Here is a 22,491-nt window from a genome sequence, read left to right as displayed (position 1 = left end):
CTCCTAGGTATTTTATTCTTTTGGCTGTGATGGTAAACAGGATTGCTTCCCTAATTTCTTTTTCTGCTCTTTCATTGTTAGTATATAGAAATACTGTCGGTTTCTGTGTATTGATTTTGTATCCTGAGACTTTGCCAAATTCGTGGATGAGCTCTAACAGTTTTCTGGTAGAGTCTTTAGGATTCTCTAGGTATAGTATCATGTCATCTGCAAATAGGGATAGTTTTACTTCTTCCTTTCCAGTTTGGATTCCTTTTATTTCTTTTACTTCTCTGATTGCTGTGGCTAGGACTTCCAGAACTATGTCAAATAGTAGTGGCAAGAGCAGACATCCTTGTCTTGTTCCTAATCTAAGTAGGAATTCTTTCAGTTTTTCACCATTGAGAATGATGTTCGCTGTGGGTTTGTTGTATATGGCCTTTATCATGTTGAGGTAGGTTCCCATTATTCCCACTTTCTGAAGGGTTTTTATCAGAAATGGGTGTTGGATTTTGTCAAAGGCTCTTTCTGCATCTATTGAGAGGATCATATGGTTTTTATCCTTCAGTTTGTTAATGTGGTATATCACACTGATGGATTTGCGGATATTAAAGAACCCTTGCATCCCTGGGATAAATCCCACTTGATCATGATGTATAATCCTTTTAATGTATTGTTGGATGCAGTTTGCTAGTATTTTGTTGAGAATTTTTGCATCAATGTTCATCAGTGAAATTGGCCTGTAGTTTTCTTTTCTTGTGGTATCTTTGTCTGGTTTTGGTACCAGGGTGATGGTGGCCTCATAGAATGAGTTTGGGAGTATCCCTTCCTCTGCAGTTTTTTGAAATAGTTTCAGAAGGAGTGGTGTTAGCTCTTCTCTAAATGTTTGATAGAATTCACCTGTAAAGCCATCTGGTCCTGGACTTTTGTTTGTTGGAAGTTTTTTAATCACAGTTTCAATTTCAGTTCTTGTGATGGATCCATTCATCTTTTCTATTTCATCTTGGTTTAGTCTTGGAAGATTGTACTTTTGAAGAATTTTCCCATTTCTTCTATGTTTTCCATTTTATTGGCATATAATTGCATATAGTAGTCTCTTATGATCCTTTGTATTTCTGTGATGTCCATTGTTACTTCTCCTTTTTCAGTTCTAATTTTATTGATTTGAGTCCTCTCTCTTTTTTTCTTGATAAGTCTAGCTAGGGGCTTATCAATTTTGCTGCTCTTTTCAAAGAACCAGCTTTTCGTTTCATTGATCTTTTCTATGGTTTTCTTTATTTCATTGATTTCTGCTCTGATCTTTATGATTTCTTTCCTTCTACTAACTTTAGGTCTCGTCTGTTCTCTCTTGAGCTGCTTTAGTTGTAAAGTTAGCTTGTTTGTTTGAGCTTTTTCTTGTTTCCTGAGGTGGGCTTGTATTGCTATAAACTTTCCTCTTAGAACAGCTTTTGCTGCATCCCATAGGTTTTGGAGTGTCGTATCTTCGTTGTCATTTGTTTTTAGGTATTTTTTAATTTCCTCTTTGATTTCTTCAGTGATCCATTGGTTGTTTAGTAGTATGTTGTTTAGTCTCCACATGTTTGTGTGTTTTGCAGTTTTTTTTCTTGTTCATGTCCAGTCGTGTAGTGTTGTGGTCGGAAAAGATGCTTGATATGATTTCAATTTTCTTAAAGTTAACCGAGGTTGGATTTGTAGCCCAGGATATGATCAGTCTTAGAGAATGTTCCATGTGCCCTTGAGAAGAATGTGTATTCTGTTGCTTTGGGATGGAATGTCCTATAAATATCAAGTCCATCTGGTTTAATGTATCATTCAGGGCCTGCATTTCCTTATTGATTTTCTGTCTGGTTGATCTGTCCATTGCTGTAAGTGGGGTGTTGAAGTCCCCCACTATTACTGTGTTATTGTTGATTTCTCCTTTTAAGGTCGTTAGCAGTTGCCTTATGTATTGTGGTGAATCTGTGTTGGGTGTGTAGATATTTAAAATTGTTATATCATCTTCTTGGATTGATCCTTTGATCATTATGTAATGTCCTTCTTTGTCCCTTAAAATATTCTTCATTTTAAAGTCTATTTTGTCTGATATGAGTATTGCTACTCCAGCTTTCTTTTGATCCCCATTTGCATGAAATATTTTCTTCCATCCTCTCACTTTCACTTTGTATGTGTCCCTAGAAGTGAAGTGGGTCTCTTGAAGACAGCATATATATGGGTCTTGTTTTTGTATCCATTCAGCCAGTCTATGTCTTTTGGTTGGGGTATTTAGTCCATTAACATTTAAGGTAATTATTATTATCATTTTTTTTTTTTGTCTTTTTGCTATTTCTTGGGCCTCTCCCGCAGCATGTGGAGATCCCAGGCTAGGGGTCCAGTCGGAGCTGTAGCCACCGGCCTACACCAGAGCCACAGCAACATGGGATCCGAGCCGCGTCTGCAACCTACACCACCGCTCACGGCAATGCCAGATCCTTAACCCACTGAGCAAGGGCAGGGATCGAACCCGAAACCTCATGGTTCCTAGTTGGATTCGTTAACCACTGCGCCACAACGGGAACTCCTTAAGGTAATTATTGATATGTATGTTCTTATTGCCATTTTATTAATTACTTTGGATTTGTTTTTGCTGCTCTTTTTTCTTTCCTTCTTCTCTTGTTCTTTTCTGCCTGTAGAAGTTCCTTTAGTATTTGCTGTAAGGCTGGTTTAGTGTTGCTGAATTCTCTCAGCTTTTGCTTACCTGTGAAGGTTTTGATTTCTCTTTCAAATCTGAATGAAAGCCTTGCTGGGTAGAGTAATCTTGGTTGGAGGTTTTTTCCTTTCATTGCGTTAAGTATATTATGCCATTCCCTTCTGGCCTGCGGAGTTTCTGTTTAAAAATCTGCCAATAACCTTATTGGGGTTCCCTTGTATGTTAGTTTCTTTTCCCTAGCTGCTTTCAAGATTTTCTCTTTGTCTTTAATCTTGGTCAGTTTGATTAATATGTGTCTCGGGGTGTTCCTCCTTGGGTTTATTTTATATGGTACTCGTTGTGCTTCCTGGATTTGAGTAAGTGATTCCTTCCCCATGTTAGGGAAGTTTTTGGCTATTATCTCTTGGAATATTTTTTCTGTCCCCTTTTCTCTCTCTTCTCCTTCTGGCAGCCCTGTAATACGGATGTTGGTGCGTTTCACGTTGTCCCAGAGTTCTCTGAGACTCTCTTCATTTGTTTTCAGTCTTTTTTCTCTTTTCTGTTCTGCATCCATAATTTCCACTACTCTGTCCTCCACTTCGCTGATTCGTTCTTCTGCCTCCTGTATTCTCCTGTTAGCTGCTTCTAGTGAATTTTTTATTTCCGTTATTGTAATTTGCATCTCTTCTTGTTTAAGTTTTATATCTGTATCTCTTTGGTTAGTGTTTCCTGTAAGTTATCCATCTTTGCCTCCAGTTTATTTCCAATGTCTTGCATCATCTTCAGCATCAACAGTCTAAAGTCTTTCCTGGAGGCTAAGAATCTCCTCATTGCTTAGCTGATTTTCTGGGGTTTTTCCTTTCTCCCTCATCTGAGTTATCATTCTCTGTCTTTTCATTTTTATAGGTTTTTGGTGTGGTGACCTTTTTACAGATAATAGGGTTGCAGCCTCTCTTCCTTCTGGTGTCTGCCCCTCTTGTGGCTGAAGTCGGTATGGGGGTCTTGCTGTAGGCTTCCTGATGGGAGGGGCGGATGTCTGCCCCCTGGTAGGTGGAGCCGATTCTAATCCCTCTGGTGGGTGGGGCTTCCTCTCTGGATGGGATTAGAGGCCGCTGTGTGCCTGAGGGGTCTTTAGGTGGCCTGTTTACTGAGGGGCGGGGCTGTGATCCCACCTGGGTTGTTGTTTGCCCTGGGGCCTCTCAGCAGCTGACCGGGTCGGGTGGGGCCAGATTTTCCCAAAATGCCCCGCTCCAGAGAAAGGCACAGTTGCTGAGTATTCCCGAGAGCTTTGCTTTCAGTGTCCTTCCCTCACGACAAGCCACGTTCACCCCTGTTTTCCCAGGATGTCCTCCAAGAAGTGCAGTCAGGTTTGACCCAGATTCCCATGGAGAATTTGCTTTGCCCTGGGACTCAGTGCACATGAAAGTCTGTGTGTGCCTTTTAAGAATGGGGTCTCTGTTTCCCCCAGTCCCGTGGCGCTCCTGCGCCCAAGCCCCACTGGCCTTCAATGCCAGATGCTCCAGGGGCTCTTTCTCCTCGTGCCAGATCCCCACACGTGAGAGTTTGATGTGGCTCAGAACTCTCACTCCTGTAGGTGAGTCTCTGTGAACCAGTTAGTTTCCGGTCTGTGGAGTTTCCCACCTGGGAGATATGGGGTTGTTTATATCGTGAAATCACCCCTCTTACCTCTTGATGTGTCCTCCTCTTTTTCTTCTGGAGTAGGATATCTTTTCTAAGGTTTCTGGTCCATTTGGGTGAAGAGTGCTCAGTCTTTAGTTGTGAATTTTGTTGTTTTTAGGAGAGAAGTTGAGCTCCAGTCCTTCTATTCTGCCATCTTAATCTGCAATTCTCAATAATTCTTATTTTTATTTTTTTTCACAGGGTTAAATGTACTCTTTTTTTTTTTTGTCTTTTTAGGGATGCACCCACAGCATATGGAGGTTCGCAGGCTAGGGGTCCAATTGGAGCTGTAGCCGCCAGCCTACGCCAGAGCCACAGCATCGCCAGATCTGAGCCACATCTGCAACCTGTACCACAGCTCACGGCAATGCTGGATCCTTAACTCACTGAGCAAGGCCAGGGATCGAACCCTCAACCTTATGGTTCCTAGTCGGATTTGTTTCCGTTGTGCCATGATGGGAACTCCTAAAATAATTTTTTAAATGCACTAGGAAACCAGAACATCCATATGGCTCATCTTGTTGAGACATCTGCTTTATTTGAATGGCCTAGAACTGAACCTGCAGCATCTCCGAGGAATGCCTGTAGGTATCCCCACATTCCGACTCTCCATCGTATGTTAACGGACACTTGGCTTTAGCAAATAGCGCCTCTGTGAGCATTCCGGTTCAAGTATCAGTTTACCCATTCACATTTTAATTCACTGCTTGTAGTCACTTTTTTCTCACCACCTGCCTAAATATGTCCTAATAAAGCTCAGTGGGCCGTCCCCACAGAGCACTGCAGGGGATGGTGTCCAGGCCTTGCCCTCCCTCCGCAGCACTGCGGGGGCCAGTTCACCTTTGCGCTTCTCCCAGAAAGGCCTCTTTTCCTGGTGTTTTGGGACAGCTTTCTTCTGTCTTTCTTCCTACACTGGTTTCCGTGTCTCCGTCTTGGCATCTTCCTCCTCTTTGCCCGTTCTCATGGCTTATCCCCAGATTCCCACCCTCGGCTCCCTTGCCCGGTGCTCCGCCAGTCCTTCCTGAGCTTTCGTGGCCTCCGTGGTGGTCACACTGAGTGTCTTTACAGCCTGGGCTCGTCCCTCATGGCCTGCCCGTCTCTGTGCAGGTGGCTGACGCACCTCTTGCTCAACTCGTACCGTGACCACTTACAGGCCCCGCCCCCAGCTCATCGTGCGCCTCTGTTCCCTGTTGGGTGATGGTCCGCCCCAGGCAGGTGGTGAAGCCACCAGAATGGGGTTCACCCTGCCCTTCCTGCCTCTCACCTCCTGCTGTGTGGCAGCTAGGCTTTCTGACCTTGAAGATGCTGTCATTTCTCCACACTGTCTTTTCTCCTTAATGCCACCTGCTCTGGGAGCTTCGTCTTTTCTTCCCGGCTCTGTTGGAACAGATTTTGCTTCTTTTCCCCCGCGGTTGAGTCTGTCCTCCTGAGTAATTAGTCTGAAATGCTGTTCCGATGGTGCCACCTGAGGATGGAAACCATCTGACGAGGTCCTCACCCTCCAGAGGGGCCAGGCTGAGCTCCTCATCAGAAAATTAAGGCTGTTGAGAACACGACGGCTACTTACTTCTTTGTTTTGTTAACATTAAAAAAAAATTGAATACATCTTATTCAACAGTGGTTTATAAGTGTGGGAGGTGCTGAACTGTGTGCACAGCCTTGGCTCAGAATGATGTAGGGACCTGGTCCCTTTTTGATGGAATTCTTAGTTTGGTGGAGAAGGTGACTTTTAAAAAGTAAACATGTAGGGGAGCTCCCGGGTAGTCTGGTGGTTAGGACTCAGCAGTTTCACTGCTGCAGCCTGGGTTCAGTCCCTGGTCTGGGAACCGAGATCCCACATCAAGCTGCTGCACGGGGTGGCCAGAAAAACAAACAAACAAACATGTGGGCCACCGGCCCCGCTGCATGCTCAGCCCTGCCCCACAGCCCTGCATGCCACTGAGTCGCTGAGCCCCTGTTGCATGGTGGTTAGGGCGCTGCTGCTGCTGCTGTTGGCCCAGTGGCTCCTGGTGCAGGCCCGGTGCAGGCCCTCCATGCCCTTCACGCTGCCTCTCCGGGTGGCCTCTGCTGCCAGCTGCGGGGATGTGCCCACCCCTGGGCCCAGACCCCCAGCTGAACCCTACACCAACAGCCTGGCACTCACCCTGGAGCCTGCCAGGGGAGCTGCCAACTTCTTGGCCATGGTGGATAACCTGCAGGGGAACTCTGGCTGAGACTACGACCTGGAGATGCTGAGCGGGACCCCTCAGCAGAAGCTGCAGATACTTGTTGACAATGGAAGCAGTAACCTTGCCGTGGCCGGTGCCCTGCATTCCTACATCGACTCTTACTTTGATGTGGAGAGGTCCAGCTCCTACCAACCCAAGGGCTTTGATGTCACCATGAAGTACACACAGGGGAACTGGACTGGCCTCACTGGGGGGGACCTTGTTACCGTCCCCAAGGACTTCAGTAGTTCTTTTCTTGTCAACATTGCCACTCTCTTTGAGCCAGAGAATTTCTTTTTACCTGGGATTAAGTGGAATGGGACACTTGGACTGGCTTATGCTACCCTGGCCAAGCCATCAAGTTCTCTGGAGACATTCTTTGACTCCCTCGTGGCACAAGCAAAAATTCCCAATGTGTTCTCCGTGTAGATGTGTGGGACTGGATTGCCAGTAGCTGGAACTGGTACCAATGGAGGTAGTCTTGTCCTGGGTGGAAAAGAACCAACTTTGTACAAAGGAGACATCTGGTATACCCCTATTAAGGAGGAGTGGTGCTATCAGATAGGAATACTGAAATTGGAAATCGGAGCCCAGAGCCTTAATCTGGATTGCAGAGAGATTCCAGAATTCTCTGACGGTTTCTGGACTAGGTCCCAGCTGGCCTGCTGGACGAATACTGAAACACCTTGGTCTTATTTCCCTAAGATTCCCATCTACCTGAGAGAGAACTCCAGCAGATCATTCTGCATAACTATCCTGCCTCAGCTTTACATCCAGCCCATGATGGGGGCTGGCCTGAATTATGAGTGTTACCAGTTCAGCATTTCACCTTCCACAAACGTACTGGTGCTTGGTGCTACCGTGATGGCGGGCTTCTACGCGGTCTTGGATAGAGCTCGGAAGAGGGTGGGCTTCACAGCCAGCCCCTGTGCAGAAATTGCAGGTGCTCTGGTGTCAGAAGTTTCTGGGCCTTTCTTAACAGAAGACATAGCCAGTAATTGCGTCCCAGCCCTGCCTATGAATGAGCCCATTTTGTGGATTGTCTCATATACTCTCATGAGTGTATGTGTGGAATCATCCTTCTTAATCATCCTGCTGCTACTTCCACTCCAGTGTCGGCATCTTCCCCAGGACCCTGAGGTTGTCAATGAGGAGTCCTCTCTTGTCCAGCGTTGCTGGAAATGAAGAGAAAAGCCTGAACTCCAGCGACCTTGAACTCCTAGACAATTAAATTCAAGTGCAGCAGGCAGGGGTTAGAAGGCAAGGTTTCTTTCTATGTCCCTTAGTCTTAAATCTCTGTCCCGCTCCTGATGCCTTCCAAATGCACTGTATTTTGATTCTTGATTTTAAAGCTACCTTCTTCTCCCCTATTTCCAGGGAAAATGGTAACAACAACAACAACAACAACAACAACAACAATAATAAAAGCACCTCATTCTTAATCAAAACAGTGAATTGGGTTTCAGGCTCTCTGTAGCTGGTTATGCCAAACTAGCTAGGTGTGCTACCAAAAAAACTCCCCCAAAACTCATAAGCCTTGGCTAGTTCTCTTCTTCCTCCCATCTCTGGAGAAATAAGTGCCTATGGTTTATAATTCTTCTTTGCTAATGGGAAGCTTTTTGGTCTTAATTGCATTTAAGGGTATTTTGTACCAGGCCTCAGCCTGGGTCAGAGTGGTGTAAGAAGGCTTGCGATATGATGGCGGAGGAAGAAGTCTGGGGCCTAATGACATAACCTTCCTGCCCCCTTCTGAGTCAGCAAAAGAGCAGCAGGCCCCTTTTCTGGGTGTCTCTGTGCTCTGAACAGGAGCTGGAATCCACTCAAGTCTTCACCAGCCTCTTCTGAAGATGGAAGGCCTTTGAGTGAGAAGGAAGCCTCCTCTTGTACACAATACTTCCATAGTATTGTGGTTATAAAAGTAAAAACTACCTCTGTTGAGACTTTGCCCAAGTCCTGTGCCTGAGTGGGGGTACAGGCAGCCTGGTTCCAGCCTTGCCCTCACATCAAAGAATCCTCTTCCCAGCAAGTGAGACGTAACAGGTGCTGAACCCCACATCACCCCGGAGACGCTCTGTCACCAAGCTGGTTCTCATCACCTATGCTTACTCTTACTTAAAATGAATAGACACTGTTTTAAGGAGAAAAACAAAAAACCAAACATGACAAACCTGGCATGGCTTCCTAAACACATCCTGTGACCACAGGCTGTGCATTCCACTCCCGACCCTGTGCTGTGGGTCCATTCCTTGCCTGAGCCTCCGGTTCATCCCTCAGGAGCTGCCTTGTGGGGGAATCTCGTCCAGGAAGCCCTTCTCTTTCTTCGTCCCCCTCTCCATTAACTGTGCCCCCCCCACCCCCCCGTGCTCCATGCTGTCCCTGTAGTGCACTTGCCCCTTGTGTGGACATGACCGGTTTGTGTCTATGTCAACAACCAGGCCATTAACCCTTTGGATCCCAGATGCTCGCTGGGTTCATCCCTGTACTGTGGGCTCCTCTCCCTGTGCCTGGATCCTGGATCCTGGCAGGTGCTCCTCAGGTGTCCATGGCTGACTGAGCCAGCAGTGGGCTTGGGAGCCGGACTCGGCCCTTCCTGGATGCCCGTCCTGCCTGAACTCAGAGCAGGGCCATCCTGGAGAATGGTGTCTCCTCTCCACTCTGAATGCTGCTGTGGATCATGCAAGGTGGAGAGTTTTTTGTTTTTTGTTTTGGCTCTGCCTGTGGCATGTGGAAGTTCCCGGGCCAAAGCTTGAACTTGCACCGCAGCAGTGACCGGAACCACAGCAGGGACAATGCCAGATCCTTAATCACTGGGCCATCAGGGGCCTCCCTGTAAGAAGTTGTTTTTGTTTGGCCAGTGTTAGGTTTACAGCAAAATGGAGCTGCAGGTACAGAGATTTCCCATATGCCCCCTGCCCCCACACCCCTGCAACCTTCCCCGTTACCAGCACTGCCACCAGACTGGAGCATTTGTTACGGGGGGTGAACCTGTACCCACACATCATCGTCACCCCAAATCCATAGTTGACCCTAGGGGTCCGTCTCCGTCGTGTACATTCTGTGGGTTGTGATGAATGGGTAAGGACTTGGCTCTGCCGTTAGAGGACCGTACGGTGTATTTTCACTGCACTTAAGAATCCTTCGTGCCCCACCTGTTACCCCTTCTTCCCTCGCCTCCCAACCACTGCACTGTCTCCATTGTTTTGCCTTTTCCAGGGTGTCGTAGGGTTGGAATCATACAGCGTGTGCTTTTTCAGATTGGCTTTTTTTCTCACTTAGTAATACTCATTTAAGGTTTCTTCATGGCTTGATAGCCCACTTCACTTTAGTGCTAAATAATATCCCACTGTCGGTCTGAACCACAGTGTGTCCGTTCCCCTACTGAAGAATACCTCGGCCGCTTCGAAGTCTTGGGAGTTGAGAATAAAGCTGCCGTAAGTGTCCATGAGCAGGTTTCTGTGTGGAAGTACGTTTTAAACGTACTTCGTGGATACTAGTTGGGCTTGTTACCACTGAGCCACAGTGGGAACTCATTTCTTCGTCTGGTTTCTTAAAGTGAAATCTTAGGTGATGGATGTTAGATCTTTGTTTCCCTAAATGTAATGTATGCATGCAGCCCTCTCAGTTTCCCAGTTCTGCTTTTGCTGCATTCCACAATAAATTGTGTTTTCATTTTCACTTAGTTCAAAATATTTTAAGATTTCTTTTGAAATTTCTCCTTTCACCTATGTGTTATTGAGGCATGTGTTGTTTATCTTCATGTATTTCAGAGTTTTTCAGTATCTTTTCTGCTGTAGATTTTTGCTTAATTTCATTGTGGTGGTGAAGGTTAGACATTGTATGATTTCTGTTCGTTTAAATATATTAAGGTGTGTTTTATGGCCCAGAATATGGTCCATCTTGGTGAATACTCCATTTGAATTTGAGCAGAATGTGTATTCTGCTTTTGTTGGGTGAAGCCACCTGTAGATGTCAGTTAGAACCCGTTGATGGATGGTGGACTTCATTTACAGCCAAACCGAACAGATAGCGTGGGTTGGTTCCAGACCAACGCTAGCAAAGCAAACATCACAGTAAAATAGGTCAGCAAATGTTTTGGTTTTCAATTGTATATAAAAATTATGTTGACACTGTACTGTAGTCTGTTAGGTGTGCGGTAGCATCATGCCTTAAAAATGCACATACTTTATTTTGAAAAATGATGCTCCTGAGAAAATTGTGCTCATAGACTTGCTCAATATACTGTTGCCACAAACCTTCAATTACTGAAAACAAAAACGCAATATCTGCCAAGCACAGTAAAATGAGGTTTCCCTCTGTGTCTTTACTGCTTTGCTGGCAGCCGTTTCTGATGCAGGGACGTTGAGGTCTCCAACAGTGGATTCCCCTGCTTCTCCTTCTACGTCTCTCACTTTTTGCCTGATGGATTTGACACTTTGTTGTTAGGTGCATGTTAAGGATTGTTATCTGCTCTTGGAGACAGGACCTCTTTATCATCATGAATGATTCTCTTTATCCTCGATAGCTTTTCTTACTTTGAAGTCTGCTGTATCTAAAAATAATATAGGCACTCCACTCCAGTTTTTTGGTTTTTTTTTTTTTTTTTTGTCTTTAGGGCCACACCTGCGGCATACGGAGGTTCCCAGGCTAGGGGTCAAATCAAGAGCTGTGGCTGCCGGCCTACACCACAGCCACAGCAATGCCAGATCTGAGCCATGTTTGTGACCTACACCACAGCTCTCAACAAAGCCGTATCCTTAATCCACTGAGTGAGACCCAGGATCCACCCTGCATCCTCATGGATGCCAGTCGGATTCGTTTCCGCTGCGCCACCAGGGGAACTCCCACTCTTGCTTGCCTTTGGTTAGTATTACCAGGGTGTGTCTTTCTGTATCTTTGTACATGGTGGGGAGATGTTTTCATTCTTTTCTGGTTTTGTTTTTGATTTTTAGGGCTGCAGGTGGGGCATATGGAAGTTCCCAGGCTAGGGGTCGAATCGGAGCTACAGCTGCTGACCTACACTGTAGCTCACAGCAACACTGGATCCCTGAGCCACTGAGCGAGGCCTGGGATCGAACCCGCATCCTCACGGATACTAGTTGGATTTGTTTCCATTGCACCACAGTGCAACTCTAAGTTTTCATTCTTTTTTTTTTTTGTCTTTTTAAATCTGCATCCTTGGCGTATGGAAGTTCCCAGGCTTGGGGTCAAATTGGAGCTGCAACTGCCAGCTCCAGCGAGCCACGACGTCAACCTACACAGCAGCTCTCTGCAACCCCAGATCGTTAACCCACTGAGCAAGGCCAGGGCTCAAACCCGCGTCCTCATGGATACTAATCCGGTTAGTTACTGCTGAGCCACGATGTGAACTCCCAAGTTTCCATTCTTTAGTGCAGTTTTCTCCCCAGTTTTTTGTATTGTGGTGACATATGCATATGAGATTTTATCGCTTTACCCATCTTAACTGTTCAGTGGTATTAAATAAATACACTTACACTGTGCAACTATCACCACCATACATCCAGATAACGCTTTATCCTGTCAAAATGAAACTCTGCCAAATAAACAGTAACGTTCCATTCCTTCCTTCCCCTGGTCCCTGACACCATCCTTATATTCTATGTCTGTTATTTTAACTGTTCCAAGTACTTCATATAAGTAGTGTCACAAATTATTTGTCCTTTTGTGCTTGTTTTATTTCACTTAGCCCAGTGTCCTTTGGCCTCATCCTTGTACCATATGTGAAAACCCCTTCTTTTTTATGATGGAGTAATATTCTGTTGTATATACATATGTTTTGCTTACTTATTTATCAGTGAACACACTTGGGCTGCTTTTACATTTTAGCTACTGTGAATAATGCTGCTACGAACATGGGTGTACAGGTTTTTCTTTAAGATCCTACATTCACTTCTTTTGGGTATTTACCCGGAAGTGGCACTGCCTGGTCATGAGACAGTTCTGTTTTTAAATGTATTTTTCCTTGTTTGGCCACCCCTCAGCATAGAGAGTCCTGGGACTGGGATCAGATCCCAGCCACAGTCGCAACCTATATCCGCTTGTGGCAAGACTGGATCCTTAACCCACTATGCTGGACCAGGGATCGAATCTGTATCCCAGCACTCCAGAGATGCTGCCAATCCTGTTGCACCACAGCAGGGACTCCTATTTTTAATTTTTTAAGGAACTGCCATTAGCAGCTGTACCATTTTACATGCCTACCAGCAGTGCACAAGAATTGCCCTTTCTCGGAGTTCCCATCGTGGTTCAGTGGTTAACAAATCCAACTAGGAACCATGAGGTTGCGGGTTCGATCCCTGGCCTTGCTCAGTGGGTTAAGGATCTGGCGTTGCCCTGAACTGTGGTGTCGGTCGCAGATGCGGCTTGGATCCCATGTTGCTGTGGCTGTGGTGTAGGTCGGTGGCTATAGCTCTGATTGCACCCCTAGCCTGGGAACCTCCATATGTGGCGGGAGTGGCCCAAGAAATGGCAAAAAGACAAAAAAAAAAAAAAAAAGACTTGCCCTTTCTCTACATTCTCTCCAGCACTTGTTATTTTGTGGTGGTGGTGGGTTTTTTCCCATGGTGACCATCCTAATGTGTGTGAGCTGGTATTTCATTGTAGTTTTAATCTTCCTTCCTGTAATGAACATCTCTTCATGTATTTATTAGCAAGGCTTCAAGTCCTTGGCCCATTTTGAATTGGATGTTTGGGAGTTATTTTTGTTGTTTAGTTTTAAGGGTTCTTTATATATTCTGGTTATTAATCTCCTCCCAGACATATGATTTGCAAGTATCTTCTTCCATTCTGGGGGTTGCATTTTTACTCTGTTGATAGTGTCTTTTTCTTTTTATGGCTGCACCTGTAGCATATGCAAATTCCTGAACGAGGGGTTAAATCAGAGCTGTAGCTGCCAGCCTGTGTCACAGCAACATGGGAGTCAAGCCGCATTTGCGACCTACACTGCAGTTTGCAGCAACAGCAGATCCTTGACCCCCTGATCAAGGCCAGGGATCTAACCTGCATCCTCATGGACACATGTCAGGTTCTTAACTTGCTGAGCCACAGTAGAAATTCTGATATGGCTTTTGATGTACAGCAATTCTAATTTTTAGGAAGTCCAGTTTGTTTTTTCTTTGTTACCTGTGTCTTTGGTATTACATTCCAGAAATTATAGCCAGATCCAGTGTTACGAAGCTTTTCCCTGCTTTCTTACAAAAGTTTTATAGTTTTAAGTCTTACATTTAGGTCTTTGATCCATTTTGAGTTAATTGGAGCAGGGCGCCTGAGTGAAGATCTGGCTTCATTCTTTTGCATGTGGATATTCAGTACTCCCAGCCCCATTTGCTGAAAAGACTGTCCTTTCCTTACTGAACGGTCTTGACACCCTTGTCAGAAACCATTTGACCGTACATGTGAGGGTTTATTTCTGGGCTCTCTGTTCCATTGGCTGTTTGTCTTCAAGCCAGCACCATGCTGTTTTGAGTCCTGTAGCTTTGTAGTACTGTAAAGGATACTGCTCTGTAGTTTTCTTGTACCGTCTTTGTCTGGCTTTAGTATAAGGGTGATGCTGGCCTCACAGAATGAGTTAGGAAGGGCTAGCTCATTTTCAGGATGTTTTCCCCCTTTGGCCATGCCTGTGGCATGCAGAAGTTCCCAGGCTAGGGATTGAACCTGGCCCATAGCAATGACAATGCTGGATCCTTAACTGCTGGGCCACCAGGGAACTCTGCTCCTCTTTAGTTTTTTAGAAAAGTTTGAGAAGGATTTGTGTTGACTCTTTGAATTACTCCACAATGTGTTTGGACACTTTTGTAGCTCTGCATCCTCTTGTGGCCCTGCCCTGTTCCTGTCATCCTGTTGTTTTTCAAGCCTCTGACTTTACATGTTGCTGTGCATGCCATTGTTTTTTTTCCCTTTTAATGGCTGAATAATATTTTCTTGTGTCTATGTACCACATCTTCTTTATCAACTCCTCTGTTGATGGACATTTAGGTTGTTTCCATGTCTTGGCTATTGTATATAGTGCTGCAATGAACATAGGAATACACGTGTCTTTTCAGGTTATGTTTTTTTTTCTGGATAGATATCCAGGAGTGGGACTGCTGGATCAAATGGTAATTCTGTTTTTAGTTTTCTGAGGGACCTCCATACTGTTTTCCACAGTGGTTGCACCAATTTTTGTTCCCACCAACAGTGTAATAGTGTTGCCTTTTCTCCACACCCTCTCCAGCATTTATTGTTTGTAGACTTTCTGATGATGGCCATTCCGGCTGGTGTAAGGTGGTACCTCATGGTGATTTTAATTTGCATTTCTCTAATAATGAGTGATGTTGAACATATTTTCATGTGTTTTTTTGGCCAGCTGTATGTCTTCTTTGGAGAACTGTTTGTTTAGATCTTCTGCCCATTTTTTGATGGGGTTGTTTGTTTTTTTGGTATTGAGCTGCAGGAGGTGTTTGTATATTTTGGAGATTAATCCTTGTCAGTCACTTCATTTGCAAATATTTTCTCCCATTCTCTGGGTTGTCTTTTTGTTTTGTTTATGATTTCCTTCGCTGTGCAGAAACTTCTATGTCTCGTTTGTTTATTTTTGTTTTTCTTGTCATTACTCTAGGAGGCAGATCTGAGAAGATACTGCTGTGGTTTATGTCAGAGAGTGTTGGGCCTGTGTTTTCCTCTAAGAGTTTTATAGTATCTGGTCTTATATTTATATTACCCATTTTGAGTTTATTTTTGTGTAAGGTGTTTGGAAATGTTCTAATTTCATTCTTTTACATGTAGCTGTCCAGATTTCCCAGTACCACTTATTGAAGGGACTGTCTTCTCCATTGTATATTCTTGCCTCCTTTGTCATAGATTAGTTGACTGTAGGTGCATGGGTTTAATTCTGGGCACTCTATCCTGTTCCACTGATCTATTTTTTCTGTCTTTGTGCCAGTGCCATATGGTTTTGATGACAGTAGCTTTGTTGTATAGCCTGAAGTCCGGGAGCCTGATTCCTCCAGCTCCATTTTTCTTTCTCAGAATTGCTTTGGCTATTCTGGGTCTTTTGTGCTTCCAGACAAACTTTAAAATATATTGTTCTAGTTCTGTGGAAAATGTCCTTGGTAATTTGATAGGGATTGCATTGAATCTGTAGATTGCCTTGGGTAGTATAGTCATTTTGATAATATTGATTCTTACAGTCCAAGAGCATGGTATGTCTTTCCATCTGTTTGTTTTGTCTTTGATTTCTTTCATCAGCATCTTATAGTTTTCAGAGTACAGGTCTTTGGTATTTTTACATAGGTTTATTCCTAAGTATTTTATTGTTTTTGATTTGATGGTAAAAGGAATTGTTTCCCTAATATCTCTTTCTGATCTTTTGTTGTTAGTATATAGAAATACTGTCAATTTCTGTTTATTTTGTATCCTGTGGCTTTGCCAAATTCATTGATAAGCTCTAACAGTTTTCTGGTAACATCTTTAGGATTTTCTAGGTATAGTGTCATGTCATCTGCAAATAGTGGTGGTTTTATTTCTTCCTTTCCAATTTGGACTCCTTTTATTTCTTCTCTGATTGCCATGGCTAGGACTTCCAAAACTGTTGAATAGTAGTGGTGAGAGTGGACATCCTTGTCTTGTTCCTGATGTCAGTAGGAATTCTTTCAGCTTTTCACCATTGAGAATGACGTTAGCTCTGGGTTTGTCACATATGGCCTTTATTATGTTGAGGTAGGTTCCCTCTATGCCCACTTTCTGGAGGGTTTTTATTAGAAATAGGTGTTGGATTTTGTCAAAGGCTTTTTCTGCATCTATTGAGAGGATCATATGTTTGTTTGTTTGTTTTTTGTCTGTTGTCTTTCTAGGGCTGCACCCATGACGTATGGAGGTTCCCAGGCTAGGGGTCTAATCAGAGCTGTTGCTGCCGGCCTACGCCACAGCCACAGCAACACAGATCCGAGTTGCATCTGTGACCTATACTACAGCTCACGGCAACACTGGATCCTTAACCCACTGAGTGAGGCCAGGGATCAAACCTGCAACCTCATGGCTCCTAGTTGGATTCGTTTCTGCTGTGCCATGGTGGCAACTCCAATGGTTTTTATTCTTCAGTTTGTTAATGTTAATGTTCAGTTTGTATCACAGTGATTGATTTGTGGATATTGAAGAATGCTTGCGTCCCTGGGATAAATCCCACTTGATTATGATGTACAATCCTTTTACTGTATTGATGGATTCAGTTTGCTAGTATTTTGTTGAGGATTTTTGCACCTGTGTTCATCAGTAATACTGGCCTGTGATTTCCTTTTTTTGCGGTATCTTTGTCTGGTTTTGGTACCAGGGTGATGGTGGCCTCATAGAATGAGTTTTGGAGTGTTCTTTCCTCTGCAATTTTTTGGAAAACTTTCTGAAGGATAGGTGTTATCTCTTCTCTAAATGTTTGATAGAATTCACTGGTGAAGCTGTCTGGTCCTGGACTTTGGTTTGTTGGAAGTTTTTTAATCACAGTTTCAGTTTCAGTTCTTGTGATGGGTCCATTCATCTTTTCTATTTCATCTTGGTTTAGTCTTGGAAGATTGTACTTTTCTAAGAATTTCTCCATTTCTTCTAGGTTTTTTTGGCATACAGTTGCATGTAGTACTCTCTTATGATCCTTTATATTCTGTGACATCTGTTGTAACTTCTCCTTTTTCATTTCTAATTTTGCTGATTTGAGTCCTCTTTGTTTTTTTTCTTGATAAGTCTGGTTAAGGGTTTTTCAATTTTGTTGCTCTTTTCAAAGAACCAGCTTTTAGTTTTATTGATCTTTTCTCTGTTTTTCTTTGTTTCTATTTCATTTATTTCTGCTCTGATCTTTATGATTTCTTTCTGCTAACTTCAGGTCTTGTCTGTTCTCTCTCTAGCTGCTTTATCTGTAAAGTAAGGTTGTTTGAGCTTTTTCTTGTTTCCTGAGGTGGCCTTGTATTGCTATAAACTTCGCTCTTAGAACTGCTTTTGCTGCATCCCCTAGGTTTTGGGGTGTCGTGTCTTTGTTGTCATTTGCTTCTAGGTATTTTTAAATTTCCCCTTTGATTTCTTCAGTGATCCATTGGTTGTTAATAGCATGTTGTTTAGTCTCCACGTGTTGGTGTTTTTTTGAAGTTTTTTTCTTGTTGATTTCCAGTTGTATAGCGTTGTGGTCAGAAAAGATGCTTGATATGATTTTGATTTTCTTAAAGTTGCCGAGGCTTGATTTGTGGCCCTGAATGTGACCAGTCCTAGAGAACGTTCCATGTGCACTTGAGAAGAATGTGTATTGTGCTGCTTTTGGACGGAATGTTCTGTAAATATCTATTAAGTCCATCTGGTCTAATACTTCATTTAGGGCCTGTGTTTCCTTGTTGATTTTCTGTCTGGTTGATCTGTCCATTGCTGTAAGTGGGGTGTTAAAGTCTCCCACTGTGATTGCGTTATTGTCGATTTCTCCTTTTAAGGTCGTTAGCAGTTGCCTTATATATTGTGAACCTGTGTTGGGTGCATAGATATCTAAAATTGTTATATCATCTTCTTGGGTTGATCCTTTGATCATTATGCAATGACCTTCTTTGTTCCTTAAAGTATTCTTCATTTTAAGGTCTATTTTGTCTGATATGAGTATTGCTACTCCAGCTTTCTTTTGATCCCTGTTTGCATGAAATATTTTCTTCCATCCTCTTATTTTCACTTTGTATGTGTCCCTAGAAGTGAAGTGGGTCTCTTGAAGACAGCATATGTATGGGTCTTGTTTTTGTATCCATTCAGGCAGGCTATGTCTTTTGGTTGGGGCATTTAGTCCATTAACATTTAAGGTAATTATTGATATATATGTTCTTATTGCCATTTTATTAAGTGTTTTGGATTCTTTTTTTTTTTTTTGGTCTTTTTGACATTTCTTTGGGCCGCTCCTGCGGCATATGGAGGTTCCCAGGCTAGGGGTCGAATCGGAGCTGTAGCCACTGGCCTACGCCAGAGCCACAGCAACACGGGATCCGAGCCGTGTCTGTCACCTACACCACAGCTCACTGCAATGCCAGATCCTCAACCCACTGAGCAAGGCCAGGGATTGAACCCTCAACCTCATGGTTCCTAGTTGGATTCATTAACCACTGCACCACGACGGGAACTCCCCTGAAGTTTCAATATAGGAGTCTATATATATATATACGAGATTGTTTTAAGTTGTTGGTCTCCTAATTGCAAGTGCATGTCCAATGTCCTGCATTAGTACCCTCCTCTTCTCATGATTTCTGATTTTGGTAGCATATTTGTGCATGGATGATTTCCTACCTTTACTGTATTTTTCCTTTCCTGGCACACCTTGTCATTTGTAGTATTTTTGTTTTTAATTTTGCCTTTTCTTTTCTGCCTAGAGAAGTTCCTTTAGTATTTGTTGTAACTGGTTCAGTGTTGCTGAATTCTCTTAGCTTTTGTTTATCTGTAAAGCTTTTGATTTCTCCTTCAAATCTGAATGAAAGCCTTGTTGGGTAGAGTAATCTTGGTTTGAGGTTTTTTTCCTTTCATCACTTTAAGTATATTGTGCCACCCTCTTCTGGCCTGCAGAGTTTCTGCTGAAAAATCTGCTGATAAACCTTATCAAGGTTCCCTTGTATGTTATTTATTTCTTTTCCCTAGTTGCTTTCAGTATTTTCTCTTTGTCTTTAATTTTGGTCAGTTTGACTAATGTGTGCTCAGGGCGTTTCTCCTTGGGTTTATTTTATGTGATACTTGTGGTGCTTCCTAGATTTGAGTGAGTGATTCCTTTCCCATGTTAGGGAAATTTTGGCTATTATCTCTTCAGATATTTTTTTCTGGCCCTTTATCTCTCTCTTCTCCTTCTAGAACCCCTGTAATACAGATGTTGGTGTGTTTAACGTTGTCCTAGATTTCTCTTAGACTGTCTTCATTTCTTTTCAGTCTTTTTTCTCTTTTCTGTTCCACATCAGTAACTTCCACTAGTTTGTCCTCCACCTCACTTATTCGTTCTTCTGCCTCCTGTATTCTCCCGTTGGTTGCTTCTAATGAATTTTTTATTTCTGTTATTGTATTTTGCATCTCTGCTTGCTTAAGCCTTAAACCTTGTTATTTCTTTGCTCAGTGTTTGCTGTAATTTATCAGTCCTTGCCTCCAGTTTATTTCCAATGTCTTGAATCATCTTCACTATCATTAGTCTAAAGTCTTTTTCCGGGAGGCTGATAATCTCCAGATCACTTAGCTGTTTTTCTGTGATTTTTTTTCTCACTCCTTTCTTTGAGTTATAGTGCTTTGCTTTTTCATTTCGTATGGGTTTTTGTTTTTGCAGACAATAGAGTTGTAGCTTCTCTTACTTCTGATGTCCACCACACCCCTGTGGCTGAAGTTGTCCCAGGGGCTTACTATACGCTTCCTGATGGAAGTGACTGGTGCCTGCCCTCTGGTAGGTGGAGCTGATTCTTATCCTTCTGGTGGGTGGGGCTTTGTCTCTGGGTGAGATTAGAGGTGGCTGTGTGCCTGGGGGGGTCTTTAGGCAGCATTTTTACTGATGGATGGGGCTGTGATCCCACCTGGATTATTGTTTGGCGTGGGGCTTCTCGGCACTAATGCCTGGGGCCAGATTTTCCCAAAATGGCCACCTGTGGAGGAACACACACTAATGGTTATTCCAGAGAACTTTGCCTCCAGTATCTGTCCCCCACAACAAGCCAGTCACCATGTTTTCCCAGGAGATCCCCCAAGAACTGCAGTCAGGTCCAACCCAGATTCCTATGGAGTCTCTGCTTTGCCCTGGGACCCAGTGCACATGAAAGCCTATGTGCGCCTTTCAAGAATGGGGTCTCTGTTTCCCCCAGTGCCGTGGAGCTCCTGCACACAAGCCCCACTGGGCTTCTGGGGGGTCCTTCTCCCAAGGCCAGATCCCCAGGCATGGGGACCTGATGTGGGGATCAGAACTTTCCCTCCCATGGGTGAGTCACTGTGGTGCAGTTACTTTCCAGTCTGTGGGCTGCCCACCCGGCAGGTATGGGGTTGCTTATATCGCATAATCACCCCTCCTACTGTCTTGATGTGGCCTCCTCTTTGTCTTCTGGAGTAGGGTATCTTTTTTGAAAGTTTGCAGTCTATTTGGTTGAAGGTTGTTCAGCAGTTGGTTGTAATTTTGTTGTTTTTCTGAGAGAAGGTGCGCTCCAGTCCTTCTACTCTGCCATCTTAATCCTGTCTCTTCTTGTGCATTTCTTTCCTTAGCTGCCAACACGTATGAGCCCTTGGTGGAATCTCATGGGTCAGAAATGATTGTCTCCACTGGGCACAAAAAGAATGTTTACGTTCTCACCTCTGTCAAGAAGGTTCAAGTGGGCACCTTTATCATGTGACTCTTAAAGCCCACCTTCCTTATCCTTCAGGGGCCCTGATGTTTAGCAGCTCGTCTGAAGTCTTACCCTGATGCTCACTCACAGGGTACTGGACCACCGTAACAGAGGTGATCTTCAAGCTGGAGCAAGGAGAAGAGCTGTGGCTGTTAGAGAATTCCCAGGCTGGAGTGGTCCAGGTGAGTTGGGCATTTTTAGATGAAAAAAAAAAAAAAGAAGCCAGTGGAAATGAGGTCCTGGATTGGAGGGTTCAGAAGTTGGACCCTTTGGTCTGTGTCTCAGTAATTCTGTTTAGGGGCCTCAGACCTTCGGAAGTAACTGGCCAGAGAGCATCCTGCTTCGTATCACGTGAATCACACTGCGTCCACCACTCTTAAATACCAACACTTTCCTTTTCTGCCTGACTTTTGGGGAAGGTAGCTATTCTTTTTTTTTTTTTTTTCATTCTTAAAAACTTTATTGAAGTATTGTTAATTTACAATATTATGTTAATTTCTGCTGTACAACTAAGTGATTTACTCATATACACACATCCATTCTTTTTCAGATTCTTTTCACATTTAAGCTGTCACAGAATATAGAGTAGACTTTCCTGTGCTATACAGGAGGTCCCTGTGGACCATCCACTCCATATACGATAGTGTACATACTAGGGAAGTTGGCCATTCTTATCCCCGCTTTTGATCGCCTGCCTGTCCTTTGTTCTTGGTTTCTCCTTGCCTAGTATTCATTTTCTCTCCATTTTCATGGACTATTTTCTTTTCAGTTTTCCCCTAGACCTTCATTCACTATTCATTCTGCAGATGTCCCTACCCTGTGTCACGCATTCTTGGTGTTGCGATTACGCTGATGAACTAACACTGTCCCTGAGCTCCTAGAGCTTACAAGTGAGCAGGAGGAGGTAGACCTGAGTAAGTTTACATGTCCAGTGGTGACAAGAATGATGAAAAGAGTTAAAGCAGGCTATCAGGAGATGGAGAATGGGGGTGCTTTGGTCAAAGGTGGGTGGAGAATACCTTTCTGGTAAAGTCAGCACTAGAGCAGATAATGAAGTAGGCAGTGAGTCATGTGGGTTCTGGGGTTCCAGGCAGAAGGAACAGCCACAGGGCAAAGTTCCTTGGCAGGATTTTGTTGGAAGTGCTCTGAGAAACCAGGGAGGCCACTGTGGTGTCAGGGAGCACCTGAGAGGGATACTGGTGGGAGATGATATCAGAGAGGGAGCCAGGGACCGTGGGATGTCTTGTAGGACATGGGAGGGGCTTTGACTTCATTTTGGTGAGATGAATAGCTGTTAATGGGTTTCTGCAAAAGAATGTTTTAAAATAATTTCTTTGCTTCTATGCAAGGGTGGTGGACACGAATAAAAGCATCAAGACAGTGTGAAATGCTGGTCCCTGAAATACCCACAACCATCACTGTTAAGGTCAATCTGAGTTTACTGCTCAGCTTGACAGTCTTGGTAGCATCTTGGAGGGACGTGAACAAAGTCAGGTTATTTATGAGATTCGAGGGCATGGTTTAATGTATATTTTTAAATGCAAGGTCTAGATAACCATTGGGTAAGAATCATGATTTAATAGTTTAGGGTTTGTGGACAAGGATTCAACAAGGATTGAAT

At 43.8% G+C, this 22,491-nt stretch overlaps 1 protein-coding gene across 1 annotated transcript; it reads left to right on the top strand.

The window, feature by feature from the left end:
* Window positions 1-6,342: 6,342 nt before the first annotated feature.
* Window positions 6,343-7,716, top strand: LOC125126709 (beta-secretase 2-like). Its single transcript, XM_047779112.1, is given in 1 exon segment — window positions 6,343-7,716. A coding segment is annotated over 1 exon segment (1,359 nt). The 5' UTR covers window positions 6,343-6,357.
* The last annotated feature ends 14,775 nt before the right edge of the window (window positions 7,717-22,491 follow it).

The sequence above is a fragment of the Phacochoerus africanus genome, chromosome 5 (genome assembly GCF_016906955.1).
Source record: "Phacochoerus africanus isolate WHEZ1 chromosome 5, ROS_Pafr_v1, whole genome shotgun sequence".
Classification (NCBI taxonomy): Eukaryota; Metazoa; Chordata; class Mammalia; order Artiodactyla; family Suidae; genus Phacochoerus; species Phacochoerus africanus.
The sequence above is the reverse complement of the archived record's forward strand: the minus strand, read 5'-3'. Positions and strand labels throughout refer to the sequence as shown.